This window comes from Pelodiscus sinensis, chromosome 22, assembly GCF_049634645.1.
Source record: "Pelodiscus sinensis isolate JC-2024 chromosome 22, ASM4963464v1, whole genome shotgun sequence".
NCBI lineage: Eukaryota > Metazoa > Chordata > Testudines > Trionychidae > Pelodiscus > Pelodiscus sinensis.
The window spans coordinates 22003167-22019328 of record NC_134732.1 but is presented as its reverse complement, the minus strand read 5'-3'; the positions used below and the strand labels follow the sequence as shown (position 1 = coordinate 22019328).

Here is a 16162-nt window from a genome sequence, read left to right as displayed (position 1 = left end):
TGAATAAGTGAGTGGATGTACTTTAAGAAGATAAGAACGGCCAGACTGGGTCAGACCAACGGTTCATCCAGCCCAGTATCCTGTCTGCCCACAGTGGCCAATACCAGATGCCCAGAGGGAGGGAACACAACAGGGAATCCTCACGTGATCCCTCTCCTGTCACCCACTTCCAGACAAACAGAGGCTGGGGACACCACCCCTACCCATCTGCCTAATAGCCATTGCTGGGCCTAACCTCCAGGAATCTCTCTCACTGAGAGGCCGGACCAAAGCCACAGTCCTGAACTGACGGCATCATCAACACTTGCATGACTGCAAACCGGCCTGCGACTTGGCCGCAGATCCCAGCGAAAGCCTCTCTCTGGCCCCAGGGGAACATGAAGCCGGTGGGAGTTTGCCGCTGGACCCGGACGTCCTGCTCTCCCCACGGGGGCGTTCTCGCCCGTGCAGGCCGAGAGTGGGAGCAAAGTGTCAGAGCCTACAGTAAGACAGGAGACACGTGTGCCCGCTCCTCGCGGCGCGCTCTGTAATTGAAAAGCGGGGGCTGCTGGGGTTAGCCACCCGCTGGCTCCCCGGCCCGTCTGGAGAATCTGGCAGCTCTGCGGCTTTGTTCCAGTTCTATGCAGCTCAGTAAATTAGCCCCGGCGATGAAAGAACCTGACACACAAGCCGGCATGAAAGGGGCCAGCCGAGCAAATAGGAGCCCGGGAATGGTTTCAGCCACACGGACAAAGCCCCTCGGCTCATGCATGAGCAAGAAAAACCACCGAGGTCTCAGAAAGCCTGTCGCAATGCGGCGTTCTCGGCCCCCATCGCAGACCTGGGCACCCCCCGCCTCAGGACGATCCCTTCCGTCCAGCCAGGGTGCCGCTCTTCTTTAGCCCTAGGGGAGTGCGGAGGGCGGTGGGACCCCCTGGGCGCTGTCCCCACGCCATCCCTGCAGGCTGCGACCCCCTGCGTCGAGAGCCTGTTTTAATGCAGCCCTGTTTGAAGTGTGGGTCGGACTCACTCAGGCCACGGGCGCGTGGGTCTGGCCTCGGCCTCTCTGTTCACCCCACCAAAGTGCTCCCTCCTGCCACACTCCTCAGACTGATCTTCCCAACGGCAGCCTCTTGTGTGGCCGGATCCTGACCTCTTTGGCACCTGACCCTCCTTATGGCATCACCCGCGCCACTCTGACTGCCCACCGACTGTCCTTCCCACCGCTTCCTCAGAGATCCCCGCCTCCGAACGGGAATTCCAAAGCCGCCTCACGACCGTAGCCTTAGGCCTCTCTTCTTGGGGATTTTCTCCCCGCAGGTGGGGGGGGGGGGGAGCGGTGATGTTTTTAGCTCACAAAGCTCAAGGGGCTCCCTCAAATCCCCCACGCGCCGCGTACAGACCGTGAACACAAACGAGCGACGCGGCGGCAAAACGTCAGCACGGCAGGCTTGGCTGGGGAGCGGCCGACAGCCTGCCACTGAACGCCCGGGGTGGCTTTGGCACCTAGGCTGGAAACATTGGAACCATCCGGCCGGCTCACCCGAGGCCTCCCTTAAGTTTAGTTGCTCTGAGTCAGGAGCAGAGGCGTCAACCAGGGCCGGCCTTACCGTGAGGCGAACTGAGGCGGCCGCCTCCGGTGCCAGACTGTGTGGGGCGCGGGCACCACTAGGACCCAGAGTGCAGAAAATTGTGTCTGCTGCTGGTGCCTGTGTATTCTCTCTGCTCTAGATGCACAGAGCTGGGGCAGTGCTGGGCTGGAGGAAGGAGGCAGAATTGAGACCTTTCAAAGTTTGGGCCCAAGCGAGGGGGCGTCATTGGAGCTCCCCGCCTCAGGTGCCAAAATGTTATGGGCCGGCCCTGACTTCAAAGGAAAGTACAAGCAACCCTGTACTAGGACGGGATGGGATCATTTGCCACCGGCCATGTAAATGAGCAATACGTTAACGAGCAGCCATAACCGGAGGTCCACAGATTGAAACTGGACGCTGCTGCCGCCACCTTCTCGGGGAGGGTCTTTGGCCTGGGTTGTGCGCGTCAGACCCGATTATCAAGGTCCCTTGAACAGCTCTGAATCCCCAGCGACCCCAGCCCTGTCTTACCGCGGCCGTGCGGTCCGCCTCGTTTCGGCTGCTGAGAATGAAACAGGCCTCTCCGTTATCCATCCTGCAAACACAAAGGCGTCTGTGAGTCACAGGCAGCTGGTTCGTCCCACATGCACTCAGCAAGAGCATCTCCTGGCCTGCTTTCTGGGGGCTTGTGCAAGACGCCACGCGTGGGCCCTGCTAAGGGGCCGGCAGTCAGGCCGCCGGGCTTTTTTCCCCACCCGTGAGAAGGTTGCTGTTTGCACCTCCGCCGCAAATTCCATTCAGCAGAACGGGAAGGGCGGGGCTGTTATAAAGGGCCATTTTGCCGTGCGTCCTGTGGTGAAGGGCTGGAGACGGCAGGGGAACATCTGCAGGGGGCGGTGTGGGGCTGTCACTCGCCTGCACGGTGGCCCCGTGGACTGCGGCTCGCATCGTGAGGGGCTGTGGGGTTGGGGAGCGGAGCCACGTGCGCACCCCCGAGGCAGGTAGCGGCGAGGTGCCGCACAGCCCTGAGTCTCTCTGGGAGTGACCCGTCCCTGCCCTGCGAGGGAGCCGACAGGCCTGCGAGCAGATGGCTAGCTCTCTGCACTGGCGGTAGCGAGGGCCGCAGAACGCCGGCCGGTATTTCTCCGCCATCTCATTTCAGCCGTGGGAAGACCTGGCAGGCCCCGGCCGTTAAACGAGGGAGCTTCTGGCTCGGGCAGGCGACAGACACAAAACACTTTGTGAGCAGGGGAAAGCAGCTCTCTTGCCAACGGTCACATCTGTCTTATGTAGGGAGAGGGCAACCTCTTCACGGCAGAGCTAACTCGGGCCATAGGCCCCTGGTTTGGTGCAACCGCCAGACTGGAGTGGGCTGTAACATGCTGTTTAATGAGTTAACCGGTTACATGTTATGTTTAACCAGTTAAGTGATTAAATGGGGGCGGGCGAGCTGGAGTGACCTTCCCCAGCTCCATCATGGGTGGGGGTTATCTGGCCGGGCTGGAGCACCCACTGGTTAACCGTAACATAAGAACGGCGAGACGGGGTCAGACCAAAGATCCAGCTCACCCTCTATCCTGTCTTCCGACAGTGGCCAATGCCAGGTGCGCCAGAGAGAATGAACAGAACAGGGAATCCTCACGTGATCCCTCCTCTATCACCCAATCCCAGCTTCTGGCAAACAGCCCTGCCCATCCTGGCTAATAGCCCTCGATGGACTTAACCTCCATGAATTGATCTAGCTCTTTTTTGAACCCGGTCAAAGTTCTGGTCTTCAGAATATCATCTGGCAAGGAGTTCTGCAGATTTTTGCGCCCAAGTCACTTTATCCATAGTGCTGCACTGGAGCAACTTCTCCAACAGATGTCGCACTGGTGCAAAAAGTGACTGAGTGGCTCCCTCTGATTTCTGGCATGTCTACGCTAGCTGCTTGCCCCAGTGCAGCTCCTTTGGGGCAACCTCCTCACCGCCCCCCGCATCAGGGCAAACCTGCAGTCTCCCTGTGAGGCACTGCATGGACTGAGGCGGGGATGAACACACTGGATAGACACACCGGTGCCACTCGGCACACACAGTATCCTGGAAGAGTCAAAGCCCATCCCCAGAAACAGATCCGATCTCACTCGGGTTAAGAAGAAGGGTGCAAGGTGGAAACAATTCTTGGCGAAGAGGGAGCACTTTGCGGGTGGAACATTTTTTAAGGGGCCTGACCCTGAAAAGGGGCCATGTCATTCAACGAGCGAGAAGTGCCTAACTCCCCTAGGCTCCAGCAACAGTCTCAGCCTCAAGATGCCGCACAAGCCTCCCCCGAGTCTTCGCACTTCCCATGAGTGACCAACGACGGGGCTTCGCCGCTCAAGTCTCTCCCTCGGCTGCCTTCGATCGCCCAAAAAAGAAACGTCTCCCAGCTACGTCGCACCTGCCCGGCTCCTGACGCGTGACTGTTACCTTGAAGTGCTGGGCAGGAGAAAGCTTTGCCACAGAAGGCGGCTGCCTGATTGCCTGTATTCTCATTGCCACCTCCCCCGGGACAGCCCCGTGCAGGTGTCATGCCAACAGGCGGAACCGAACCTGCCTCGGGCAGCAGGAGTGTAGGCTGTCGAGCCGAACACTCCCGCCCCCTCCAACATGTTTCCCTTCGGACAACCCCCTGTCCCCAACAGAGACGGTGTCAGCAGAGCCGGCCGAGGGCAGACATGGCATCTCAGCCATCCCCTTGCCCCGTCCCCATGACACTGCTTCACACCCCAGCATCTGGCTCCCGAGGGCGGCACCGAGGGGCCATCGATTGAGGACGAAGCCCAGCGCAGAGGCGGCTGCGACGACGCTAATTGACATGGGGTGAGGTTAATGGATCCCTTCATGCCGGATAAATGCACGAAACAATCACCACAGGGGGTAGGGGTAGCTCAGTGATTTGAGCATTGGCCTGTTAAACCCGGGGTTGTGAGTTTGCTCCTTGAGGGGGCCATCTGGGGCAAATCTATCAGGGATGGTACTTGCTCTTGCCATGAGGGCAGGGGACTGGACTCCATGTCCTCTCAAGGTACCTTCCAGCTCTAAGAGGCCCTAGAGGTTTTTTGCCTTCCTCTGTAGCATGGGGCACAGATCACAGCTGGAGGAGTCTCTGCATCTTGGGGCCTTTAAACTATTTGAAGGCTTCAATATCTGAGATCTAGGAGAGAGGATTATTCCAGGAGTGGGTGGGTGAGATTCTGTGGCTTCCATTGTGCAGGGGGTCAGACTAGATGATCATAATGGTCCCTTCTGACCTTAAAATCTACGGCTACATCTACATTGGCATGATTTTGCGCAAGAGCATCCGTGCCAGTGTAGACGCTCTCTTGTGCAAGAAAGCTCTGAGGCTATTTTAGCCATCGGGCTTTCTTGCGCAAGAAATTCATGGTCCTTGTCTACGCTGGCCTCTTGCACAAGAACAGCTGCACAAGAGGGCTTATTCCTGAGTGTGCACATCCTAGTTCTTGCGCAAGAAGCACTGATTTCACACATTCGAACGTCAGTGTTCTTGCGCAAGAACTCCCCGCCAGTGTAGACAGGCAGCAAGTTTTTGCGCAAAAGCGGCTGCTTTGGCACAAGATCGCGCCAATGTAGACACAACCTATGAGTCTATATTAGGGGACTGGCCTCGATGACCTCTCGAGGTCCCTTCCAGTCCTAGTATTCTATGATACAGGTGTCAGTCTGTAACTTTAAGAACAAGGAGTAGCCCTGTGGCACCTTAGAAACCAACAAAAAATAAAGCCGCCTTCCATACATTGAACATCTCATTTACATCAAATCTAAGTATGGGACACTTCCAGCTCACTCAATTAGCCTCATTAGCACCAGCCCTACAATTGACAAGGACTTTTTTCCCTCCCTCTCTTCCTCCCCCCCACTTCCTTTTTCTGTTATAAATTCTGGGTTCCCATTTTTCCACTCCAGCTCATCTGAGGAAGAGGGTTTTGCCCACAAAAGCTCACAACCCTATCTGTAAGTAGTCTGGTAGCACTTTATAGACTAAGAAAACACGTGGATGGTATCGTGAGCTTTCGTGGGCACCGCCCACTTGTTCAGTCTCTAAGGTGCCACAGGACTGCTTGTTTTTAAAAAAACATTGGTGGCCTGGAACCAAAATGGAGGCACAAGTCACCCCTCCCCCGTCGCAGGGACATGTGAGCCTCCTCAGAGCTAGCGCTGTGGGGATGAGGGATTTTCTCTGCGTATTGTTAGGTACTGCGGGGGGAGGGCATCTATGCGGGAAACGGAAGGAGAGACAGACAGCAAGGAAACACCAGACACGGCCTGAGCACACATCTGTGGGTCTTGCTAGGATTGGCTCTATACTCACTTTGCTCTCATGAGATCCTGATCTTTCAGTGCAGACCCCTGAAGATAGATCACTCGCTGGGACCAGAGAGGAATCTGAAGGACCCGCCGCACTTGGATATCCATCTCAGTGGGACAAAGGATCACTACGTAGTAATCCTGAAAGAGAAAGGCCCGTGTTTGCTTGGAAGCCTGACAGTGCCCGCTCGGTGGAGACCAGTTCCCTCGCTGACTGAGCGTGTAACTCTACGCAGAGTTCGGCATGATGCTACTAACGGCGCGACATCTCTTTGTACCGGTTCTGGGCCGTCACAAGCATATGGAAGCGCGCACGCGCACACACACACACACACACACACACACACACACACACACACACACACACACACACACCCCTATCATGCTTGCACGAGAACTCTAGTGTAGGCACATCCGACACCTGAATTATTAAAGGGCCGAACATTTGGCTCAGAAAAATGGGACTCTGTGTATTTAGAGAAATTAAGACTTAAAAATGAAATCTATACTGAGCCAAGGCTGATAATGACAACAGGGAATGGATTCTTGAATTAAATGCAAGAGGCATGAGAGCTGCTCCTAATAGTGGGGGGGGAGGGGCGACAGTTACACCCAGTCATTGATAAACAGGGCTGATTAGACTGGCTGATTTTATTTGGAGCGGGGTAAATCTATCTGGGTTCAACAACCAAATATTTATTTACATAGTATAAGGCATTCGATTTGGGAAACACCTTCTAACATAAGAAATAGGACATCTGCAGAGGCATTTTCAACATAACATAAGAACGGTCGTACTGGGTCAGACCAAAGTTCCATCTAGCCCAGTGGCCTGTCTGCCGACAGTGGCCAGCACCAGGTGCCCCAGAGAGGGTGGACCGAAGACAATGATCAAGTGATTTGTCTCCTGCCATCCTTCTCCAGCCTCTGACAAACAGAGGCCAGGGACACCAATTATATCCCCTGGCTAATAGCCTTTTATGCACCTAACCTCCATGAAATTATTTAGCTGATTTTCAGTGTGCTTTGATCCTGCACCAACAAGTACTGTGGAAAACCCCAGACGAACCCTGGTAGAGAGGATTGACCATTGCTGTGTATAGAGGTAGGTATATCTCACAGGCGACTGAATCTACCAGGACTACTATAACAGGTATTTCTTCCATGCTGTTTGCATTACCGAGTCATGTATTCTATATTGCAAATTGAAACCAATTACCAGATTATACGGAAGACTAATCTGGTTGAACTGATATTTTTTACCTCAGACGTATTCCTGTCACACATCCTTTGGCTTCCCTCTTCCGTGTGCTCAGTGCTGGGCAGGGTCTCACAGCACCAAGAGCTCAGCAAGGACATTCATTCAACTGCTAACAGTGGCCACCCTGAAAGAGGAGGCCACTGTCCGTACCTGCAGCCGGGGATGAGCGTAGAATTCATTCAGGAAGTCCATGAGGAGGTCGATCTTGAGGGAACTGACACAAAGGACAACGTGTTTCTCTGTCTGCGCTCGGTGGCGGCTGTAATTCCCCCCGGATTTCTGGCGTTCCATCCAGAGGTACACAAGCTCCTCGAACTGCAAATAAAGGCAGACAGCTCATCTCAGACAGTGGGGCAGGCTGGACACACCCAAAGAGCCAGAACGTTTGAACAGCTACACGTTGCGCATCGATAGTGATAAAGTCCTATGACAGCCACAGACACATGGGCAAGGTTAAGGGAGCTCTGGGTAAAGGAAAGCTGAGATTTGCTTCTTCTTATGGCCTTTTATATCCAAATTACTCCACACTGTTGCATGCCAGCAGAACCATTCCTAGGGGGGGATTGTGTTGGAACTGAAAGTTTTATTCTTTTTATATTTTATCTTAGGGTTAGTAATGTAGTCATGTAAGGTAATGTATAATCATATTTAAGATGGTAGTAAGTCAAATCCTTTAGTTAAGTATATATCTCCTATATTTCCTTGTTCTAAAGTTTTAGTAAGTAAAGAGACAGGATCTCATATTGTGTCTGAGTTAATGAAGATTGTAAGAATGTTAAAGGCTGAGACCTTAATTGCTTGATTTACGACACCTCTGTCTTATCAATACAGAAGTTGATGTGCCGCATAGCCTTGGAAGTCCTTGTAACATTGCTTATGTGTGTGTGAAAGGGGAATGAATGTGTTGAGATAAGGTGCAAAGCTATTTTTCAGAACCAGATGGCCAAAAAGGAGGGTGGGCAAGCATGGGTGAAGACGAGACGACCTGGCGGCAGGTAAGCCATCTATAACCATCGATGAGTACCCCGACTCATAAGATGATTGGATATTGGCAGACTGATGAGCCTTGAAGCAAGCGGGCAGCCCCAAAAGACAATTGATTACAGGATGGGCCTTGGAAAATGTTTTGGGAACACTGACATCAAAAAGATAATGTTCCGGTCACAACCTGACGAGCGGAATACATGGATTTCAACAGAGAAAAGGATTATAAAAGCAGGGTACGTTGCTATGGAACTTTGGGTTCGTCTTGCCACCAACTCCAGAGGAGCATCGGCTCAATCGACCAACAAAGGCCCTGCTCCCGTCTGTGTTCAATCTAGCTGGCCACTAGATTGATACAGACTCTGGACTGGTAACTATGACATCGTCTGGCGAGACTTTGGGTGTATGTTGTTTGTGTGTGTGATTGAAAAGCATCTGCAACTGTTGCATTCTCAGTAAATGTGTCATGCTGTCTTTTCCCTTCATTTAAGCAGATAATTACACACTGTGACCATGGGGTTCTTGCTCTCCTGTTAGCATGTGTGCGTGCGCGCGCATGTAATGTCAACAGGCGGAACCGAACCTGGGACCTCGGGAGCTTCGTGGCGTCCAACGCGCCAGCCACTTGGCTGGTTAGTTTGCTACTGAACTGGTTGGACACCACGGCCCTCAGCGTGAGCTAAAAGCCAGCTGGCTCTCGGCTAAGGCCGGAGATCGGGGTGGGGAAACCTTTTTTGGGCTGGGGGCCGCTGACACAGAGAAATCAGTCGGGGGCCGCACACAAGTGAGAAGCAACCCCCCCCCAAAACCAACCCTCACTGACGTGGCCCCCGACTGAGGAGGAGAAAGATGCTCCTTACATTCCCCTCACACACCAAGCCCAGTAGCATGCAGTGTAGTAGGTTTTGTGTGCTCCAGCCCTATGGTGAGGGAAACGGGGGGCCAGAGCGCCAGTGTGGGCTCCCCAATGCTGGGAGGGGCCCTAAGCCTCGAGGGACAGATTCAGGCAAGCCAGGGGCCGCCCCCCGCTCCCCAGGCCTACGTTCCCCACCCATGCCACAGAGTAAACTTATTCTCTCTCTCTGTAAGGGGTCTACATGGACTGTGAACCACACCCAGTAGGGGTGTGGGTTTTACACACACACACACACACACACACACACACACACACACACACACACACACATTCTGCTTGCTCCGTTTAAGGACAGCTGGGAAGGAAGTGCACGGTTGCTCTTCGATCCCAGCAGAATACCTTTTCTAAACGCATTTCCCTCTCCCCTTCTCCCCACGCTGACAGCGACTGACAGTGACAACTTCAGGCAAGGGGCTGTCAGGCTGGCGGCTGGCGGAGAAGGAGTATCGGCTTGTTGGCTCCCAGACGTGAAACATCAAACACCACGGTTCAGTGGCTTGTTGACAGGGCTTCTGAGCAGAAACCAAGCTCCCTCCGTATTTGGGTTGAGCATGCCTCTGTCTCCTCTGGAAATCTCAAATCGTGCTCCGGCTCAACTGGCTCATCAGGTGGAAATTGCCCTCCTTCGGGTGCTTCTCACGCACCACGACCTGTCAGCCACGCTGGCATTTCTATTGGACGCTCGGCCCATCTCTTTCTTCCAATTTAAAAACTGGAATAAATTGCCTAGGGGGGTTGTAGAATCTCCATCACTGGAGATATTTAAGAGCAGGTTGGACAGACGCCTGTCAGGGATGGTCTAGATTAGGGCTACGTAACACGCAGCCCCCGGGTGGGATCCTTTGAACATGGCCTCCACTGGGAACATGCTCCACAACGGCAAGTCAATAGAATGGTCTTCTGTTGAAATGCGTTTTAGGAGTTAAATTCCTGGATTGTCATTGCTCATTAAAAAAATCGGGAAATCAGGTCAATATTGCATTTTATTAATATCAGCAGAACTGACTTAAAAAGGGTCTGCGTGTGGTGTAGTCTTGCCTTAATCTTCGTATTCATGCCCATCAGTGTGAAAGAAACTATTTGCATATATTTCCATCTATATTTGCATGTACATGCGACCACACTTAAATTGCGGCCTTTGGCATGTGCTATGAGTATTATTGTGGCCCCTGGGGCTTCCAAAATTGAGTAGCCCTGGTCTGGATGGTGCTTGGCCCTGCCGTGAGGGCAGGGGACTGGACTCGATGGCCTCTCAAGGTCTCTTCCAGTTCAAGGGTTCTATGTTTCGTCATCGCTGGGTCACCCTTACCTGGAGGGGTAGCACCACGAGGGCCACGCAAATCATTATAACCACCAGGAGCTGCGAGGGCCAGATCTTTGGGGTCACGTCGCCGTAGCCCACGGTGGAGAAGGTGACGATACAGAAGTAGAAGGACTTGAAAAGGGAGAGATTGTCACCGGCTCTTTCTAAATGCTGGATGCCGCAGGTTCTGGAGAAGAGGGGACAAAGGGAGCATGGATCAAAGAGGCATTCACAGGGCGCTCCGTGAACATCAGGTTTCTGATCCTGCAACGTGGAATGCCCTCCACTCCCATTAAGGCCCCTGGGGAAGGAAGGCCCCACGGTGCTAGCGGGAGACTGCCCTCGGAAAAGCCTGGAACTGACCAAATTCATCCTTGTCTCTCACCAGTGTTGTCAGTGGAATAAATCTGTCCAGCCTGACAGCACTTATAGTTGAGAGGTTCAGTTTGGGTCATATAATCCTTCCCCCGAAATGCACATGCTCAGCAGAACATTACCCCAAATGCTAAACGCAGGTACCACGCGCCAGCCACCCCACCCCACTGGTGTAGGCCCCATGTTTCTGCAACCGAGTGTTGCAGAAAGCTGAACAGGAAGCTCAGTCAGTCCTTGACATGACTCACAGGACATTCCGGGCTTCCCGCCTCACTGCTCACGTCCAGGGAGGGATCTTCAGCAAGCAGGATGCTGCTAAAACTTTTCACCCTCACCCCACCACTTTTCTACCTCTCTTCGGAAACACAGACCCTCTGGGAGCAAGTTGCTTGTCTCCTGAGTAGACAATCAATCTAATTTAAGAGGCCTGCCATTTAGGTCATCCCAGCTAGCAGAAATAACCTATAAGTAGTCTTGGGATTCACCTCTAGTGCTTTCGAACTGGCCAGGAAATACATAGGGAGCCACTGAGGACATGAGCTACTAAAGGCAAAGGGTATGGTGGCTTGTTTTCATTTCAAAAGACCTGTCAGGATGGTTGGACCTGTCATGAGCATCAGTTTTACTTTGCGTCCACTGGCAACTGGACTGGTCTGTTACATTCAAAGCCCAGATCTGCGGCCATGTCAGAAAATGCCAGAAGTTGTTAGGCCCTGACTACCTAACACGGAACAAAGTCCATGTTCTTTTAAATGCACAGGGTGAAGGTTCTGTTCATTAGCAGATGCCTCCGTGAGCCATTAGACAAATGGAAATCTAGCAACCATGGTAACCTCCTTTGGATGAGCCGCCCATGTCGGAAGTGAACAGGCCGTAATGCACCAGCCATCATAGCTGAACAAATGTCTCCCCTTGGAAAATCTCCAGGATCGCTCTGAATGTTAGAGCAATTCATGTGCTGCTCTGAGCCCTGCCCGCCTACGTAAGTCAGCCACGATCCTGGCATGCTCCAATTAACAACCGTCTGTTAAAATCGTGTAATTAGAGACGATCGTTGGCTCCCAAAATAGGAACTGATCTGCTGGAAGGGGAATGTTCAGGCAGACCAAGTAAGGCAAGGAGAAGCCGTGAGTCAGAGGAGAGCATCTGAGTCTTTTATCAGCCACCGGCACCTCGGAAGAGCAATAAAAGTTAAAAACAAACCGACCCCAAACGGTTACCAAAAAGTGTTCGCAACATTTAGGGGCACTGCCAGCTGGTGGAAACTGGCATCGTTCCATCAACGCCAGAGGTAGATTTACCCCCGATCTGAGCCTTAATTGCCTACAATGAAATACCAACTCCATTGATACCAAGGTGAAGCTCCCCTGGAGTTGAATGGAGCCAGGATGGGCCCTGTACAATTAATTAGTGCTGGGTGGAGATACACAGGCTTAGGAGCTCAGGACGGTTTGGGTAAACAGCCCTACACCACAAAGCTTTGCTCAGGGGCGACACATGGATCTAGTCCTCTCCAGAACGCTCCAGAACCCCAGCTGGAATCAGACGGGAAAATTCCTGCTGCAGCCCCCGGTAGAATCTCCCGCAAGTTTCCAAATCACCAGATGGTGCACCCCTCCAATGGAAACCAACGGGAGCCAGGCAGTTAAACCTCCCAGCCCCTACTTAGGGGCAGGAGAATTCATCCCTGCCCCACACTCTCTATTCTCCATTGTTCAGGTCTCACATGGGGGGTATAACCAAGATGGGGTGGAAATGCCATTGAATCATTGATGCTTTTAGTAAACAAACTTCTGGGCCCCCCCATAAGAGAAGCCACAGCCGGACTGAATCCAGGGAGCAAATACGTGACAGGTTATCTGGACCTTGATGACTTTGCCACCCACCCACGAATGATATTTCCTCCAACCGTTTAAAGAGGAAACCAATATTATTGCGTGGAGAGAGGAAAAAACAATCAACAAATCATCCCATCTGACTTTGTGCAGTGCAGCCGCATGATACTCTAACTACTGACAAGAGCTCTTGGCCTCCGATCATATCCGCAGGGAAGAGCGGTGTAATTGGTCGAGCTTGTATCTTGCCACAAGTAATCATCTGAAGGGCTGTACTTCAAAGAGCGATTGTTTTTCAATCTCCTGGGCTGACTTGGTTGTGTAACAGTGAAAACAAACCACCCCAACACATCACGCCTCTCACAGATTTTCTTTATTTTCTTAAAGACACGCTCACTCCATTCTCTACAGAAGGAGAAAGAATGGGACCTTGAAGGGCTGATGTTCTGTCTACATAGATGGAGGAGGTATGCCAATTTGGGCAGGTAGCATGGCCCCATCTCTCACCTCGCCACGGTCACATATGGAATAAAAGCTCAGAAAAGGAGCTATAGAAAAGTCATTGTACTTGAAACAAGTATGGGAGGAAGTGTCTAATGCGTGCGTGCAATTCTCTTAAGTGAGCATGTGTAACCAGGCGAATTTGAACCTGGGACCTCTGAAGCAGAGTAGAAGAGAGTCTACCCTCTGAGCTAAAAGCCAGCTGGCTCCCAGCCCATGCTGTAGAGGTCTCTTGGTCTTAACTGTTGCTGTGGTCTAGGTGCCACTTGCATTGTTCAGTAGCCACACTAGGGCTGTGTCTACACTCGTGGCTTCTTGTGCAAGTCATATGCAAATGAGGCGAAGCATGGAATATCACCAAGCCTCATTTGCATATCTAATGAACCACCATTTTTTTCAGAAGAGGCTCTTGCGCAAGAAGAAGAATCTACACTGCCCCTTGTGCAAGAAAACCCCTCTTGCGCAATGCTGTTACACCTATGACTTTTCAGGAAGAACGGCATTGCTCAAAAGGGTTTTTCTTGCGCAAGAAGGGACAGTGTAGACGCTTCTTCTTGCGCAAGAGCCTCTTCTCAAAAAATGGTGGCTTATTAGGTATGCAAATGAGGCTCGGCGATATTCCACGCTTAGCCTCCTTTGCATATAACTCGCGCGAGAAGCCGTGAATGTAGACATAGCCTAGGTATGTGGGTTACATGTGCAATTCTCTAAACTGTGCGTGCAATTCTCAAAACTGTGCGTGCAATTCTCAAAACTGTGCGTGCAATTCTCAAAACTGTGCGTGCAATTTATATGCAGATATTTTCTCACGCAAGTCTGGAAATCGGGCTCTGACCTGTGTTGCTAACCAACAACATATAACCAACAACATATTTGTATATGGTGCTCTCATGCCTACTAACTCAATGCAATAGTCATGGGATTGCTGCTAAAAATGTTCATGGAACTGGGGGAAAAAATGCTAGCACAAGTTACCGGTGAACTTCCAAAGGTTGGGAGCCCAGTTTACATTCAGAGGAGCTACAATAGTCTGGCTTCGATGAGTTTCTGGGCTGGAAATCTTGAAAGAACATGAAAGGAACCGATGAGATTCAAGATGGAAACGCTGCAAGCGGCAGCTCTTTAAAGCCCGTCATAAACGGGTGGGTCTCTCCGCTGCTCATTTGAGCTAATTCCTTAGCAATTTTGCTCTCTCTTGTGATTTGGGCCCTTCCAGAGTCACAGCATCGGGCAGCAACCCAAAGCTGTTGTCTGTGGCCCTAGGATGGTGAGGATCGGTGCCCGGGGTCCAAAGCCGTTCTAGGATCTCTGTGCTCTTCCGGCCTAGGCTGTGGTGGAGTTTGTCTCCTTGTGCTCTGGGCTGGAGAGTGTCACATCCAATAAATGAGACACTCCCAGTCTGCTAGGCCGCCTCCCTCCCTGGCTTTCTGCTCCAGAAAGCTGGGCAAGCTGTAGCCAAAACAGACTCTCCTGTGTCTTCCTCAGCAGGACAGACGTAAGTGACACTCCCAGGGGCCCACCGCAGAAGTAAGCTCTGCCTGTCGCATTTCAGAGCAGTACAGCCCACCACGCGCTTTTAGGGCCCAACCTTGCAAAGGCCATGCGCATGCACGCAACTCCTTGCGGAGCAAAATGCTAAGCCCGTGCAGGAACGGGGCCTTAGCTTTTCCTTTCATCCACTGCCTCATTTTACATTAAGCCAGCCTTCCCGAGGGTTACCAGACACTTTCACAAAAAATCCCAAACACGGCAGGGAAAAAAATTGGGGGACCAAAGTTGTTCAGTCAAAAAAAAAAAAAAAAAAGGGCGCTGCGCCTTTAAATCCCCACGCTTCGCTGGATGTGGTAGGGGAAGAATGTCTCCACCGGCCTTCCATCCAAGGAAAAACAGAAAATACATTATACATGTCTGGTATTCTCTGGGGTTTTTTTTTTTACCGGTCAGAGGCCACAAATACCAGACTGTCCAGGCAAAAACCGGACACCTGGCAACCCTACCCTTCCCTGCACTGAACACCTCATTTACACCCAAAGTAAAGTATGGGACACTTCCAGCTCACTCGTTAGCCTCGTTAGCACCGATCCTACAATTGGCAGGCACCTTCCCCCGCTTCGTTTTCTATTATAAATTCTGGGTTCCTGTTATTTTCACTCCAGCTCCTCTGAAGAGTTGGGTTGTGCCCCAAAAAGCTCATGATCCTGCATATATTTTTGTACATCTCTAAGGTGCCACCGGATTATTTATTATTTTACATTGTTTATTGCAGGAACGAATGTGCCCCGCAGCCTAGTCAAGGGTTTAGAAACACCAAGCAAAACTCCTTACCCTGTGAAAACAAGACACAGCAGGGTACAAATCAGAATCAGCACCTGATTGAACATGGCGGATTGCGTCCTCTGGATCGCACGGTGCAGGTCATTCTGGAAAAAAGGAGACGTCTCACTGGGTGGGCGATGAGGATAAGCACATGGACGCGACACACACACACGCGCGCCCGCACGCAGGCACGGGGAAGCTTGCTGATTTCCAAAGGGTTGCCTAGGAAGCAAGTCAGGCAAGAACCTGTGCCTTTTCAAACAGATGTATTTCTGTAAGGCAGGGGGGTTCAAACGAGGGCTCATGGGCCAGGACTGAGCCATGCAATGTCAGGAACTGGGTCCCGTTACTGCAGGGGGATCAGGTGAGCAGTGGTGGGGGGTTAAAGCAACTACTTGCCTGTCCTGGTGCTGCAGACTGCGCTGCGCCCCAGAAGCGGTCGGCAGCCCGCCCGGTTCCTAGCTGGAGGGGAGCACACAGGGCTCCGTATACTGCCCCTGCCCTGAGCACTAGCCTCACACTCCTATTGGCTGGGAACCTGCTGCCGGCTGTTTCTGGGGTGCAGCATGGTGCCAGGAGAGGCAAGAAGCTGCCATAGGCTCCTCCCGCCCCCGCTGCACCACTGACCAGGAGGCGCTCAAGGTCAGCCGCTTCTGCCCTAGCTCTGACACCCCCAAAGCCGGAGCCCCCTCCTTCACCCCAAAGCCCTCATCCTCCGCCCCCAGCCCACACTCTGTTGTCACATTCTGTTGGGTCGCGGTATTGATTTTCTTC

At 52.3% G+C, this 16162-nt stretch overlaps 1 protein-coding gene across 9 annotated transcripts in view; it reads right to left on the bottom strand.

The window, feature by feature from the left end:
* The window catches only part of KCNT1 (potassium sodium-activated channel subfamily T member 1), a 231694-nt gene that overhangs the window by 59030 nt on the left and 156502 nt on the right, over nucleotides 1-16162 (bottom strand). For all 9 annotated transcript variants that reach the window (XM_075905515.1, XM_075905514.1, XM_075905517.1 and 6 more), the window contains 5 exons: nucleotides 15398-15492; nucleotides 10368-10548; nucleotides 7309-7473; nucleotides 5902-6038; nucleotides 2082-2145 (listed from right to left, as the gene is read on the bottom strand). In XM_075905515.1, coding sequence (XP_075761630.1) covers nucleotides 2082-2145; nucleotides 5902-6038; nucleotides 7309-7473; nucleotides 10368-10548; nucleotides 15398-15492 — 642 coding nt within the window. The remainder of the gene's footprint in view (nucleotides 1-2081; nucleotides 2146-5901; nucleotides 6039-7308; nucleotides 7474-10367; nucleotides 10549-15397; nucleotides 15493-16162) is intronic.